Source organism: Cyanistes caeruleus, chromosome 18, assembly GCF_971803275.1.
Source record: "Cyanistes caeruleus chromosome 18, bCyaCae1.hap1.1, whole genome shotgun sequence".
Classification (NCBI taxonomy): domain Eukaryota; kingdom Metazoa; phylum Chordata; class Aves; order Passeriformes; family Paridae; genus Cyanistes; species Cyanistes caeruleus.
This window is the reverse complement of record NC_141718.1, coordinates 4,490,666-4,506,812: the sequence shown is the minus strand read 5'-3', so window position 1 is coordinate 4,506,812 and position 16,147 is coordinate 4,490,666. Positions and strand designations below refer to the sequence as shown.

Below are 16,147 nucleotides of genomic sequence, written 5' to 3'. Positions count from 1 at the left end.
AAACTTAAACCCTCCACCCAAAGCATGATACAACACCCTGCAAATCCTTCTTTCAAATGAGAACATGTGAAACTGTTAAGAACAGATCAACAGGCCCAAACCTCAGCTGGAGGAAATGTGTCTTTTCAGTGACTTTAGCCACATCTCTATATACACACACCTTGCATTTATTTCATCCTTTTGGAAACAGGCATTTAGTCTAAAGAAACATAAACCAGAAAAATCTCCTGATACTTCCTTTGTGTGCCACTAAGTTAAATGAAGATTGCAGCACGCAATTTACACCTCAAAAATAAAAATTAAAAAAAAATTTTTAAAAAGCATCATTCTGGATTTCAAAGGCAAATCCAGAGCAGCCTGTGGATGGAACAGCAGATGTTGGTGCTGCCAGGCAGGGGGAAAGGGCAGGATACCCACGTGGGAACAGGAGAGCAGCTCCTTCATGATGTAGGTGTCGTAGATCTGTCGGCTCCGCGACAGCCGCTCCTCCTCCGAGTCCAGCTTCTCGTACTCCTTGATCTGCAGCACAAGGACAAGCACACACCACACATTTTCTGGTGATTTCTCCCTCAAAACGGGGCTTTGGCTGAAGTTTTATTTTATCATTTTCTTTATTGGTGAAAAATCACCTGCAACAGCACAGTTACAGCTGGGATTTCCCTTTAATATTGGAATTTTCCAGCCCTGGCACAGCTGCCCAGGGCACTGGTGGAGTTCCCATCCCTGCAGGGATTTAACTGTGGCACTTGGGGACATGCTCAGTGGTGGCCTTGGCAGTGCTGAGTGAACAGGGGGACTCGATGGGCTGAGAGGGCTCTTCCAACCCAAAAATTCCTTGATCACTGCACATCGGGCACAGGTGTCCAAGAAAGAATATAAAGCACATTTCAGAATGCTCATACAGCTCAGCTACACCGTGGATCTGAACCCTAAAGGTGGCTAAAAGACAGCTTTACAAAATACATCACGTCTCCTCAGGTGTGCTGTAAGAGATCAGCACGTCCCAGCTGAAACAGCAATCCCAGATAATTCATTTACAGAACAAAACCTGACCACCAGCTCCAGAACAAAAAGTTCACCGAGTCCACAGGTCCTCTGGAGCGTATTAAAGGAAAAGAGTTCTTCCAGGAATGACAAAATGTAAAAAAAACATGGAAGGGGAAAGACTCAGCTGTGACTTCCTGGACTTTCCCAGCCTGAGAAGTCCTGGAACGCAGATACCTGGCAGTGAGCAGATCTGCTCTGTGCCACAGAATGCCAGGATTGCTTAGGTTGGGAAAAAATCCTCCAAGATCATCAAATCCAATTATCAAGAGACAAACTGGAATCAACCTACCTACCTCTGGAGGTGGAACATTAATTAAACTCAGTATCTTTCTAGCTGTACTCCTCTTGTTTGCTGACATGATAAGGCACCAGTCCCACCCCGATTTGCCATCTGTGCTGCTTCCCCCTTGATACCAATTTATAATTAAAATGACTCAAAATGTCTTTGCCCAAGAAACACTTTTAATTAATGCAATGACACAAAATAATTAGCAGTACAGGAGGGAAGCCTGATGGATATCTGATTGTTTTATTTGAGTACAACCTCCTGTCCCTCAATGTTTGGTTGTTAAAGGACTCAACTCCCCAGCCAGTGTTGAGGGGTCTCAGCAGAGCTCCCCCAGAGATCAAAAGGATCTCCTCAAAAACTGGGATCAGAGGGAATTTGTTTTCAAGTATTTAGAAGCTCTTTTTTTTTTTCCTTTTTTTTTTTTCTTTTTTTTCCTCTACTTTTTCTTTTTAATTCCTTTTCTTTTCCTTCTGAAACTGATCGGGATGAATCACTCATCCTGTTAAATGCCTGATCGTGACTCCAGCTGCAGTGATATGAAATCCCTGGAGTACGGAGCTCTTCTACATCAAGTGATTTTTAATGTAGCAATGTACTCAGATTATTCTATGTGTAATAAATGCAGCAAGTAAATCAAATATATAAAAAAAGGAAAAGCTCCTGGATCCGGTATGTCACAGAGGAAAACACAATGAACCTCTCTTTAAATATCTTTAATGGGATTTTTCCAAAAGTACATGACAAAGCACTGAAATTCTTTTGAGGCAACACTTTGCTAATAACCTAAAAATACAATTTTGAATTGTTTCAGAGATAAAGAGGCAGCCAAAAATATCTTGCTAAATAATCTGGTACAACAGGCCTTTTTGGATTACTTATGACAGTGATATCTTCAAGTGTATAAAGAGATAGAAATGACAGAAAAAGGTTCTTTATTGACAGCAGGTATCTGATCTGAGTGGGGGAATGGAGTCCTGCTGAGGACTGATCTCCAAATTGATACCAGCTGTTTGTGCTGATAGCAAGAAAAAAGTTAAATTCTCAGCTCAAGAGTGAGGCAGCCAAGGCTATCCCAGCTCTAATTAACCCTGAGCATCAGGCATGGGCAGGTCAGCCCTGAAATCAGCACCTGCAGAGGATTCACTGGGGGTTTATTCAGTGCCACAGATGTAACAGGGAACGAATGAATAGAGCCATGGAGCTCAGACCGTGCAGCAGCAGAAGCTGGAGAGGGCCAGGGCATTCCTTGGAATTATGGATCCTCTGGGACGTGCCCTGCACAGTGCCTGTCAGCTCCTTCACTGGGTATCCCCTGACAAGGGACACAACTCATCCAAGGCCACCTCTCGTGTCCCCTCTGCAGCCCTGCCACGGCATCTCCTGGAGCATCTGAGCAGCTCCCACCCCACATCCCTCCACAATCCCTCCAGCTGTGCCCTGCTGCCTTTTCTACAGGTGAACTCCTGGGAAAAGATCTGAAGGGTCTCAGTGTCACCCCAACACCAGCAACTTCACCCCAGCTCCTTTTCTAGCAATCCACACTGCTCCCCACCATGGACCCTCTCCGTCCCTCTCAGCATTCCCTGATGGAGGAACTGCACAGCCTGCCTCAGCCTCACTCCCTGCACAGCCCCAAACCTCCATCACCAGCACTTACCTCTTCATAGAACTTCAGCTGAGGGACAGCTTCATCGATCTCATTCATGCAATAGTCTTTAAAGAGCAGAAATCCTGGAAAGAAAACCAGAAAAATCAGAAAACCTTGTCTCATTGCGCTGATGTCCAGTAAAAGGGCTCATGAAACCACCTGAGTTCCACCACGGGCTGGATAAACCTGTGGGAGCATCCCCAGTTGCCAAGGTTTAGGATTCTGATTCCAGCTCTTCGTTCCCAGCACAAAAGGATGCCAAGCCTGCCTCGCAGCCCACAGGTGTATTAAGCCCATTACTGCTTCCACCTGCTGAGGATTTTATGAGGCGTTTCCATAATGCACCAAAATATCCTGATCCTTCTCACAGACCACATTTTCTTCCTTCTTTTTTTTCCCCCCAGTAAAAACTAGACACTATTCACCATTTTGGGGTTTTTTGCAAGAGATTTACCTACATTTCACTGATGAAGCACAACCTCTTCTGCATTCCCATTTCAGAATTACCGGTTCATGTTACCTCTAATGGGTTTTATTGCTCAATAAATTACATCAGGGTCTTTACAGTTCCTTTGCAAGTAATTTAGAGCATGACCCCGGCAGGCTGCAGATGAGAATCTTCCATTAGGAGCATTTTAATGCTCTGTCAGAAGCCTCATCCCATGGAAGCACTGTCTTTCCCTGCCTCTGAGCTGGCACCTGCTACCCTGGAATTTCACACAGGAATCTGTGTCACAAATGTCCCCATCACTGCCAAAACCACCCAAAGTCCCCCACCTCCCCAGCCAGACCTGCACCTCCACCTCTCCTTGCCAGCCTGGCTTTCTGAGGACAAAAAGTGAAATTTCAGGAGCTGACTTCAATTCCTTATTTCCCACATGACGGAACCAGCGGCAGCAGGGAGCAGAATCCTGCTGAATGGACTGAACTTTTCTAGGACAATGAACCAAAGAAGATTGGGTAATTAAGAGACTGAAGAGTGGCACAAACAGCGCTGAATGCAGTGAAAGAAAAATCCCTGGCCTGGTCCCAGCTCCTGGCTGGGGCCCAAAAAAACCCACAAACAACAAAAAAACACAACAATAAACCACAAAGACAACTGTGGGAGGAGTGTGAAAATATACCAACACACATTTCCAGCAAGGCCACGCCAAACATTCCAGCCCTGCTTAGTATTTTCCAAACTTTTTAAATTTAATTATGGCAGAGAAAGAAGAGGTTCCCAAGCCCATGGCACAGGGAACAATCAGAGGCTTATGCAGCCACAGGACATGGGGTTGCTCCTCCCCGAGGCCCCTTGGCACTGCACTGCAAAATCCCAGATATACCCAAAATATACAGACTGAGAGCTGAGGCTGCTCAGCCTGGGGAAGAGAAGGTTGTGTGGAGTCCTCACAGCACCTTCCAGGATCTGAAGGGGCTACGAGGAAGCTGGAGAGGGATTCTGCATCAGGAACTGGAGTCAGGACAAGGGGGAATGGCTTCAGATGGGAAAGGGAAATTTAGGTGAGATATACGGGATAAATCATTCCCTGTGAGAGTGGTGAGGCCCTGGCAGAGGTTGCCCAGAGAAGCTGGGGCTGTCCAAGCCCTGGAAGTGTCCAAGGCCAGGCTGGACAGGGCTTGGAGCAGCCTGGGAGAGTGGAAGGTGTTCCTACCCATGGGACTGGATTATCTTTAAGGTTCCCCTCCAACCCAAACCATTCTGTGATTCTATGATTCAGACAAATCCAAATAGAGCCTAATGTTCCCCAGACTGAAATTGTTTCTGTTTCGACCTCCCATTCTATCAACAGACCCTGCACTTCCCCTGCAACACAAAGGAAATCTCCTCCTTTACTGCTGCTCTTGGATTGAGTGAAAAATGATCAGCCAGAAACTGCAGCTCTCACATAATGGCACAACGAAGTGACAGATGCAGCATTGAGTAAGTGACAGGAGTTTTAAGAAGTTCAGGGAGAGCTGACGAGGAGCACAATAAGCACAGTTAACAGCACACAGAAAAATAAGCCCAGGAACAGAAAGCAGGAATTAATAAAATGATAGCGTTAAGTAACAGCTAAAAAGAACCAGCAATTATTTATGAAATAAAGATGCTGACAGCTTTGGCTTTAAAGATTCCTTCTGTTATAACTATATAATTTCTGCAACAACCAGATCACTGGTTGTTAAGGGAAAGGAAAAATATTTTTTTAAAGCTTCTTCTGGTAACACCAAAGTGATGGATGATATCAATAATACACACACAGAGTGCGAGGCAGCACCCAGCTGCTCTGGGCTCCCAGCCTCCTCCTTCCCAGTCTCTGGACAATCATTTTCCCTTTAGCTTTGTGCAGACAATCCTAAAACAAATTTGCCAAGTGCCATGAATTGCAGTGACTCTAATTAGCATGGCAAAATGGCTTTCAAGGAGGGATGAAGGCAAACTTTGAGGTTTGTAGTGCTCACCAGAGGCACAAGCAGGCAGGGATTGGGTGGTGGGGAGAGCAGATTCAGGTCAGACAGCTCACCTGTAACCAGGTATTCCCAGAGCTCTTCCCTGTCACAAGCTTGGAGGGCACAAGGAGGGGAGCTAAGTTAACCCACCTCTTTAAAACAGAACATGAATGTTTACTTCAGTATTTATTTTAAACAAGTATGTTTTTCTAGTATGACCACAGGAATTCTGCATTAAATCCTGACTCTAATCAACAGCACCCCTCCACCCCTGGTTTTTGTCTCCAGAATTCAGCCCTTCCCACAATCAAAGAACACAAATGCTGCTGGTGACCAGCCACACACTCCAGACCCCTCATCACGTTTGTGGCCTCCACTGGACCCTCTCCAGGGGCTCCTTGTCTGCTTGAACAGTGAAGACCAGAACTGAACACAGATGTGGCCTCACTAGGGCCACTCATCAGGATTAAAGCCACCTTCTCATTTTCCACTTCCTTGGCATTTTCCTGCCCTGCTCCCAGGCTGTGGCTCTACCAACATCCCCCCAGGACAGCAGCCACAGGGGCCAGCACTGGCCTCTGCCTCCTCCAGCAGTCTAAAGGTCACCTGCAGCCACAGCACCACCTCTTCATCCCTGTCAATTAGCTGACAGCACGGAATAATAAATAAAATAAACCAGAACAACAACGAGGAACTCCACCATAAGACACTCAGAGAAAATGACTTAACTAATTCTAACTGGAATTTTATGAGCATCTGATGCAAGTAACCTTTTAACAGGAGTAAATAAAAACCTTATTAAAGCAAACAGGAGTGACTAGGTGAGAGAGCAGAGCTAAAAATAGCCATGTTTAGCCCCAATACAAGCGTTCACAATGTCACTGATTGAAAGGAAGCTGCATCTATTTACAGCCGGCCTGAACATGGTCCAAAATGCTGATGTAGCCTCTTTCTAGTAGGCAAAATAGCAAATTAGAGAACAAAAATATCAAGCTGTTTCCAAATCCTCCCGAAACGTGCTGTGTATAAATACAGAATCCTGACAAACAAAGCAGCAGTGACATCTGCACCAGACACGGGCTCCTTTCCCGGCGCTCCGGCCAACGGCTCGCGGGCAGGAAAAGCTTTGGGAATGTGGGATGGTGCTCTGCAAAGTCTGCAACACAGGGTCTGACCCTGCTTAGGGCACTTAAAGGTCTCCAATCTCAGTCACTCCAAGATATCTCTCAGGGTTTTTGGTGCTTGGTGAACTCGGACAACAGCAAGAAGCCGTGGCCAGAGGAACATCTCACATCCTGCTCTGTGCACCCCCCTGGCAGGTCACTGTACTGAGGGGGGGGACAGGATGAGAGGAAATGGCCCCAAGATGTGCCACAGGAGGGTTAAGTTGAACATCAGCAGGAATTTCCTCAGGGAAAGGGTGGTCAGGCCTTGGCAGGGGGTGCCCAGGGAGGTTTGGAGTCCCCATCCCTGGAGGTGTGCAAGGAAGGCCTGGATGTGACACTCAGTGCTCTGGGCTGAGGATCAGGCACAGCTTGGACTCGATGGTCTTGGAGGGATTTCCTGACCCAAATGATTTTGGGATTCTGGGGCATCTCCTCCCCATCCCTGCCACAGGACAGCAAAGCTCATCACCACAGCACGGTGACATTACAGCATAGCTGTGTTTAAATCCAGCTGTGGCTGTGTTCAACCTCCTGAAATAGCCCTCAGTGACCCTCAGATCCATCAGTACCAGGAACACATCTGGGTCACAGACACCAGCATCGGGACAAAGTCTACTCTGAAACCAAAACCATGTAAAAACTGTGATTCCCACCAGCCTGCAAGTGTCACAGAACACCAGGCCAGGCTCTGACTCTTGTTCTGTGCAGTGCCCACACAGAGCTGCCACAGCACTGAGTAATTCAGGCCACCTCAGAGCTCCAGAACTGACAGAACCGCCAATTTCCCTCTCCAGGAACAAAGATTACCAGGCAAAACTGTGCAGGAATTGTGCTCTGGTAAGGTCCAAAGCCACAAAAATCCTCTCAGCCCAGAAAGCACCACACATTCCACTACTTTTCTTTCCCTAATCCATTCTTTCCTAATCGAGACTAATGTTCGTTCACTTTGCATTAAAAATAATACATTGTAACAGACTGAAACATATTCCTGTGCATAGAAAGCAGGGGAAGAGAACAAACTGTATTTCATGAGGACGTGCATCCAATGGTGAGGAGCACAGAACAATTTCCCCAGAACAGAACCAAACTGAGCTCAAAATTAGGCTGCAAGTTGCCAGGTAGTTTGTTTAATGACGTCTAGAAATCATTATATGAAAATAAGCTTTGGCTAGAAGGTTTTAAGTGTCAAAGAAAAACATTTTATTTCCAGGCGTATTTTTCCAATAGGAAATATTGAAAAATAGGAGTATTTTTCCAGGGAAATAATTTTTCAAGCTTGCTCAGCCCTCATTTGAAACACCAGACTTGTACATGCCTGGGATTCCTGCAGGAAGAGGAGTAGGAGAGCTGAGCTGTTCCTCCAGCACTGACACTGGGGACACAGTGGAGGGGTATTCACAAATTCTGTGTCAAACCTCAAAAGCCTGAGCCTGACACAGGTAGAGCATCTCAAGCAGTGAATATACAGACTTACTGAAAGCACTCAATTATCCTTATTTAGGCTGCCCAGAGAAGCTGTGGCTGCTCCATCCCTGGAAGTGTCCAAGGCCAGGCTGGACGGGGTTTGGAGCAACCTGGGATAGTGGAAGGTGGAACTGGATGAGCTTTAAAGACCCTTCCAACCCAAAGCACTCAGGGAGTCTCTGAATATCCTCATGAAATAGTAGTTCTGAATACTGATTGTGTGATCAATCATTTTTTGAAGCCATGGAGAGAAAATAATGGGGAAAACTTAGCTCTGAACCATATTTACTACTTATATTTCATATTCTGGTTTCACTCAACATGCAGATTCCAGCTGTCTGAAGTCGAGTATCAAAGGCATTCAACATATCAAAGGTGAAAGAAAAAAGAGGGTTTTACACAAGAAAAAGCTCCTCTAAAAGATGGAGGAGTAAAAACACTAAACAGAAATACACAAAAAGATTCTAATTTTTAAAAGGACCACTAAACACAGAAGCATTTCATTTCAATCAGTTATTACAAAGAAAGTGATTAAATTCCTTCACAAAATCCCATCAAGGAATACACAGCACTTGAGGTTTTCTTTTTTTCTTCACTTGTAAACAGAAGAAACTCCCACCCCTTTGCAACTGGTAATAGAAAGTACCAGCAAGCTGTGAGCAAGCTAACAACCAGGAGCAGCTTAAAAACCTCATGGTGGTGGATTGGGTTTTGTTATCTCTGTTCTTCCCCCACATCAAAATTCAGGCCCTACCAAGGTCTTGAAAGTTGTTATTTTCCCGACTAGTATTTTTCCGTTATACAACATTTTAAAATTAATTACATAATACAAGCCAATATCCCTTTATTACTGAGAAAGACACTTTTCCTGCTGTCCTGCTCTAAGCTATGAACTCCACTGTTACCAATTACTGAAAACAGAAACTCCACTGAGAGCTGCAGCTCTGCTCCTCAGGAAGGGCCTAGATCCAGGTGTGGCTTTCAGTGGGAGCAAGGTGATGGATCATTTGATGAAGACATGGAGTGATGATGAAGACACAAAGGGTGTTCTCAAGCCCCTGGTGCCAGTATTTGCCTCAGCAAGTTCTGCTCAGTATCTGAACCACTGTGAAGAGCCAAATAGCTCAGCCAGAGCATCGAGGAACTGTTGTGCTGTGGTCAAAGTCAAAACACAAAGCCAGCAGTATTCAGTTAGTAAATACACACAGCACTTAGGTAAAGAGCAGCAAAACCACTAAAACAACAGTGACAGAGCCCAGTTGATTCTCCTACAGGAATTTCTGAGCCTTCCTCTGGTTCATTCTGGCACTCTAAGAAAGTTGCTGTGAGCTGGAGGCTCAGAAATAAATGGTTCTGCTGCTCTTCCTCTTTCAACCACAGAAATCAAGGGCAGAAGTACCTAGACACATTAAGAAACTAGTTTGTATGTTTTTGACCCCATCTATCCAACCTCCACGGACACAGGTGACAGCAGGATGTCACAGAGGCCCTGGCTGGACAGGACACTGTCAGGGAAGGGGGTTTGCCAGGGATATTTCTTTTCTAGGACAGATGTTGGTATGGACCAATAAAAGCATCTGGAAATGGGGTAATTGAGAGTCAGAGCTCTCCAGCTCCTCTGTTCTGCACCTCTGACCTCTCTATCCCTTAAATGCACTCCTGAAAGTGGTAACACTTAATAGCTCCAGTAATTCATACTGTACTGACTGGGGCTGGTTCTGAGCTGTCCTGCTGCTGCTGAGTGATCCCACTGACGGGAATGAGCAGCACTGGCAGGCCCAGAGGATCTGCTTTATTAGCAACACACAGCTATGCAGGTAAAACTCATTAAAGCTGTTACTATGCCACCTTACAGACATGGCAAACTAACACTGCCCTATTTCACAGTGCTGTTCAGAGGCTTCATTAGCCCATGAACTGTTCCAAGACACATTGATAAAAACTCCATGGGAGTGCAACAGCTTCGGATTGACTGGGGAATTGCTGGGTGGGAAGAAGTGGAAATCAGGATTGTGTGTGAACTGTGGCAGTGCTCAAGGAAAAGATTCCAGCAGGAACGGCCAAAGAACACCCAAGTGAGGAGAAGCAGAGAGGAAACACCACCTTTGGTGTGGAAGTCACTTGGCACAGTATTAACCACAGAATATCCAGAGCTGACAGGGACACAGAGGGTCACCATCCAACTCCTGGCCTTGCAAGACATCCCAACAATCCCACCCTGTGCATCCCTGGGAGCGCTGACCCAACACTCCTGGAGCTCTGGCAGTGCCCAGCACCCTCTGGGGAAAGAACCTTTCCCTGATATCCAACCTAAACCTCCCTCATGTAGTTTTAAGTCACAGCAAGGAGAGCTCAAGAAGAGACTGGACAGGGCTGAACCAACAACCCAGTGCCCCCTCTGATCCAAAAGGAATGAATTCTCCTACAGGCAATTCTCCAGAATTCTCCAGAGGCAAACCAAACACACCTCTGGCAGGTGCACATCAGGGTAGGTGTTTGTGTTTGTGTCTGTTCTCTGGAAGCTTCCCTGGAAACATCCAAGGGAAATGTCATGCAAATGATTTCTTATTTGTTCTCTCTCTTATAGAGTGATACTCCTTAACAAGCTTTTATACTCTCCTATGATACTACTTCAGTTCAAAATCGACAGTTTGCCTGGAATTCTTGAATTCTTGATAATTTAACCTAAAAAACATATAATTGCACTGCTCTGCTGAGATAAAGACTTTTTCCCCATGCCTTATATCTTTCAAGAACTGCAGTGCATATAAATGCTAATCCACCAGGATGTGTACATTATCCATCATGGGACCTTCCAGATGATAGGGTATATATTTTTCCTATTTTAAAGCTCAGATTTAATCTGCAGCTCCCCTGGGAAATCACACAACTCAGCATCTTCAACCCCCCACAAAGGCAGGCAGGGGGATCAGGCTGCAGCCCAACAAAGAAATGCTCAATTATTTATCATCAAAAGAAAATCCAAAATGAATACATGCATTTTGAAAGTCCCTTTGGATACTCTTTATCCCTGACCAAGATAGACAACTCCAATGCACATAAAATCTACAGCAGGAGCTTCAGCAATACCCCTCAAAATGATCTTCAATGTAATTCATGCCAAGTATCATTTTATTTTACCACAAAATAAGAGGGTGTTGAAAGAAATGTAGCTTCCAGTAACACTGAAATTATAACATAATAAAGACAAATCTAACACTCATTTGGTGAAAAACATTGCAAACAGGAAAACAGGCCAACTTTTAGAAAGCTCAGAGCACGGATTTTCTCTTTCACCCCGTTTGGTACAAGCAGAGAATTGTGTGAGGAGCAGATCCCCTGTGAAATATCTCACATTAACGGTTTCTGTTTCAGTTTACAGCCACACAGTTTCCGATGTCTCCTTGTGGTTTGGGTTCTGTGTTGTTTTTAACTGATCACAGAATTGCACAAGGACAGAAGGGCTTCCACAGCCCCTGAAAACCTCCTGCAGCCTGTCCACAGCCCACATCCCAGGCTGAGCTTGTACTGGAAATTAGAAATACCATGAGGAAGAAGAAGGTAAGTCTTCAAACAGCATTTCAAATGTCATTTTTTGTTTGGAAGGCAACTTCCTAATTTTGGTGGTGACTACTTCTGTGTGGTGGCTGCCAGGTCAGAACCAGAACCTCAGAATAAAACCACTTTGAACAAACAACCTGTGACCCTGCTTTTACAGAAAACCCACCAAGTAATGACGCCCCTGCTACTTGACTGCACATTATTTGTCATCAAGGTACCAGAACAGAGCAAAATTATCACAGTTCTCATGATACAGCTCAGAAAAATCATCCTGCTCACTTCACAGCCAAAAACTCAGGTGCTTTTCTTTACTCCCAACCAAGTTTTATAGCCTTCATTGTTATTTCCTCAGAGGACTATTTAATTAGTCCAGAATGCCAACAGCACATAGATCTTCTGCTTAAATTAAACAATAGCTTAAATAATGCTCTAGGGAGTCACTTTTCCCAGCCTGTTATTTTTAGGCAGCTCAGGGAGCGTGGTGCCAGCAGAAAGAGGAAGAGCAAGAATGTTTTTCTCAACAGATTTTTACCTCCTATCTAATGATTAGCACCAAAGCTCTGAAATAATGAAATATGAGTCCATAACTAGAGAAAGAATCAACAGAAAACACAATTCACTGCCCCCAAAAAAATCCCACTGCAGCTCTTCTCACCCTAGTTTTGGTTTTTTAACAGAGTTGTCGCTGACCAAGCTGGAGGAAACAGCAGCCAGCGGGGTCAGTTTGAGCGAATTTCCCTGAAACTGAGGAGGGCAGGCACAAAAGTCCTTGTGCAGAATGAGCTGCAAAACACACCAACCCCTCTGGAAGCTCAGCTGAGGAGCCACAGAATGAACACAATCCATGCTGAGCTGGATCAGGACAACAGGAGCAGGGAAGGGGCTGAGAGCCCCCACCAGCCCCCGTGGGTTGGAACCAGCACTGATGCAGATGGCAAAATGCTACCCCCCCTGCTGGGAAAACCTCCAGCTTGGAGCTGGTTGAGGAGGATATGGAAGACAGTGGAATGAATCACCTCAGAAAGATCATCCCTCACTCTGCGAAAGTGGATGGTAAATAAGGGAAAATAAAAAAGGTTTGTAACTTCTTACGTCAACTACAAGTTGTTTTAATTAGGTCTGCTTCACGAAAATAAAACTGAGCCACTTCAGGGTGGGGGGAAAAATGCAAGTTACTTCCTAGGCAAGGTGGAAAACTTACACTGCAGCAAGACCAGCTGCTGAAACAGCTAAAATACGTCCTGTTCTCATCCTTCCCCCAGACCCAACGGCGCTGCAAGAGATGAGAAACTGAGAAGGGTGTGAAGGAACCGCCACGTCCCACCAGCCTCAGGAGATGAGAGCAGCCTGTTTGCCTTCACGAGGGTCTCAAGCAGTCACCAGAGAACCCAAGGCTGAACCTAAGCCAGGCAGGGAGCTGTAGGATGCTTTAACATCACATCCCAGGATTTCTAACCCAGCTTCACTCCCTGCCTTGCAGTGCAGCGTCTGAAAGCCGAGTCAGACACGGGAGTCACTGAACTGTAACTGGCAGCAAGTTTGCTCCAAAGCATTTAATAGCCAGGATAATCCTGTTCTAAAGCAATGTTATGATCTCATAAATTCCCTTGAAGGCTTTGGCTGCAGCAGCCCCTGATCTGCTCTGAGGGCAGAGTCTCTCTAAGTGTCCCCAACTCACAGGGCAAGGGAACATGACAAGGATTCCACGTGCAGCTGTGAAGCAGAGTGGATTCCACATGTAAATTATGGATACTGGGCTACCAGAGTCATAGAATGGTTTGGTTTGAAGAGACCTTATAGAATGAGACCATCTCATTCCACGCCCTGCCATGGGCAGGGACATCTCCCACCAGCTCAGGCTGCTCCTAGCACTGCACAACTTGGCCGTGAACGCTTCCAAAACGTTTCTTTTTCTAAAGAAACTCATAATCTGGTGTTGTAGCAAACAGGATGTGGTAAAAGAAAACCAGCTAAGGTGGTTACGCACTCGGCTTTGAGACAGGCTGTACTTCCCCAAGAGGCTTCTGCTGTGAAGGAAGCAGCTTCTGAAGGAACAGCCAGCTGGGCTGGGCTGCCAGCACTGCCAGAGCACTCTTCTGGGTGCTTCTGTGAGTTCCATGTCCTCTGACTCACCAGGACATTCTTAGAGAGCTGGAAATCGTTCTGGAGCATCACTCAGGGGGCAAACAGCAGTGCCAGCACCAAAGGCATGAGAGCAGCCTATCTGCCTTCCTGGGGGAAGAGATGTAAATAGGGGACAGACTTGTTTATGCAGATTTGATGGAGCCTCCAGGCCATTTTCAACCCTGATGAGCTTCCTGCTCTTATCCTGATCCTAAAGGTTTTGGTTTCCAAGCCAGAGCTGTCCCTGTGACTCCCTGCAGTTGCACACCTGGCAGGAAGGGAATTTGGGCCAACCTTTGGCAGTGGAACTGGGAAAGCACTGACCCTAAAGCTGATTTTAGGGCTCACTAAGAATAAACGCTTGCAGATGATGAGATCAGCACCATAATTAGACACATTCATAGGGAAACATCCACAGGAACGACTCCACACTGACATCAGAGCCCTTGGATCAGACAGCTGATCAAAGCCTGGGTTTACATTTGAAAGGATACTGAAAACCAGAAAAAAACCCCAAAAACAGTGACCTGGAGCTGTGAGGAAGAATTTAGGTCTGGGGAAAAAAAAAAAAAGAAAAAAAAAAGAAAACAGTTCTCATCTTAGAGCAGTTGCCAAGGAAAAACTGGGAAGCTTGGTGCAGGCTTTATATTCAGTGTGTAAGGATAAAGGAGGGAGTGCTGGATGGCTCCTGAGCTGAGGAGAAAACAGGGATGATCCAGCAAAATTACTGGAGATCCAGGCTCATGAGACTCCTCGGAGCAGGAGGATCCTCCTGTGGGTCCCCCCACACTGGGGCACCTGCCCCACCTGTGGTCTCACCACAGACAAAGAGACAAGAGGAGAACAAAAATGTGATTAGAGTTTTAATTACCTCCCCATACTTCTTCTCACAGCCCTGTGCATAACGCTTGCCTAAAACTGCAGGTACTTTACCACAAGCAATTATGCTAATTAATGTCTGGAAACAGAGCTAATTGAATGGCAAAGAACACGCTAGAAAACGCAATCAAATTTAAATGAACAACCACAGCAAGGAAATACTGTATTTTCCAGTGTGATGCAAAGTCTGCTGTTAAAAACGGTGGTGTTTAGCTTTAATCTTCTTTTTTCACTCCATTCTAAATCCTATTTCAGCTTCAGAATTAACTGAAACCCCTGCACAGCAGTCACAGAACTGCTCCTCATTTCCAGGTAATCCAAGGCAAGTCCTGTTCCCGGGGAGAAGAGGAGGAAACCTCTCCTCTGTGCATAGAAACTGAAATGTTAATGAAACTGGGCTCTAAAATTCCAGGTTTAATGGCTACTACCAACATGGGGAAAAAAAGATCAAGATCTAATCCTTCCAAGGTTCCAGTTACCTAACTGTAATTGCTGTAACTTATCAAAATAACTGCAACAGTCCTCACTGTAACAGGTAATGAAAAGTATTCAATTACATAAATAGAAATATCCATTACATAGAAGATGGTCTGTTTGACTTCTCTTTTTAGAGAAAAAAAAAAAAAAAAAGGAAAAAAAAAAAAGGACTTCTTCATTTCACTGCCCCCAAAGAGACTCTGTTGAAGTCAGGCTATGTTTGGTTGCTTAAAATTCCGCTTATTTTGCAACTGCCAGGCTACAGCAAAATATTAATGATTCAGCACAGGCATTGGAGCTGAAGCACATATTGAGGTGTCAGTACAAGCAAACAAGGTATCTGTGCATTTACAAGGCTAAAGTTTTGGCCACAATAAAAAGTCATAGTTTTAAGCACAAGTACAGACCACACTCCAATTGCTGAAACTGAAAAGCTGCCCAAGACTTCCAATGGCTCTGAGACCCTTTAATGATACTCTTGAGACACAGAAACACCAATTATTTTAATTTGGCAATACCTAAAACTCCCACTCCAGTGAGCTGCACACTGCCAGGCAAGCAGGAAGATTTTGGGGTGTTTCTGCTCTAGCCAGAAGGGAGCCCAGTGAAAATTCAACCAGCCCAAAGATGCCCCCATTGCACCAAAACCAGGTACTTTGTTCCCTACAGCCTCATTTGAGACAGGAATAAAAACATTGACCTACTCAAGGTTTCCCAGCCCATTCTCCATTTTCCAAGACAGGAGCAACTGTGCTATCCCTGCCAATTCACTCTCCTCAGATCTGCTGGACAAAGATCCCAAGAGCCCCTCATGAAATCCACTCCCTGCTTTTATTACCCACACTACCACAAACATTCTAAATTTTATTCATAGCCAGATTTTTTATTTTTTTTTTCACTGACACATTAAAGCTCTGGAAAATGGACTAACCTCATCATTTCTGCAACAGCTTTTCTGGTTTTGAATCATGTTCAACCTCACTTCTCCCATCCACTGCCCACATCTCACCCCATTTCAATACTTCCCTGTAGGTCACATTTAACAGACTGCTCAGC

The 16,147-nt window shown here is 45.2% G+C and overlaps 1 protein-coding gene across 1 annotated transcript in view; it reads right to left on the bottom strand.

The window, feature by feature from the left end:
* GRK3 (G protein-coupled receptor kinase 3) overlaps positions 1-16,147 on the bottom strand; it is a 60,096-nt gene that overhangs the window by 29,012 nt on the left and 14,937 nt on the right. Inside the window, exons 3-4 of the mRNA XM_086855460.1 lie at positions 2,994-3,067; positions 418-519 (exon numbers count right to left, since the gene is read on the bottom strand). Of these exons, the coding sequence (XP_086711586.1) occupies positions 418-519; positions 2,994-3,067 (176 nt within the window). The remainder of the gene's footprint in view (positions 1-417; positions 520-2,993; positions 3,068-16,147) is intronic.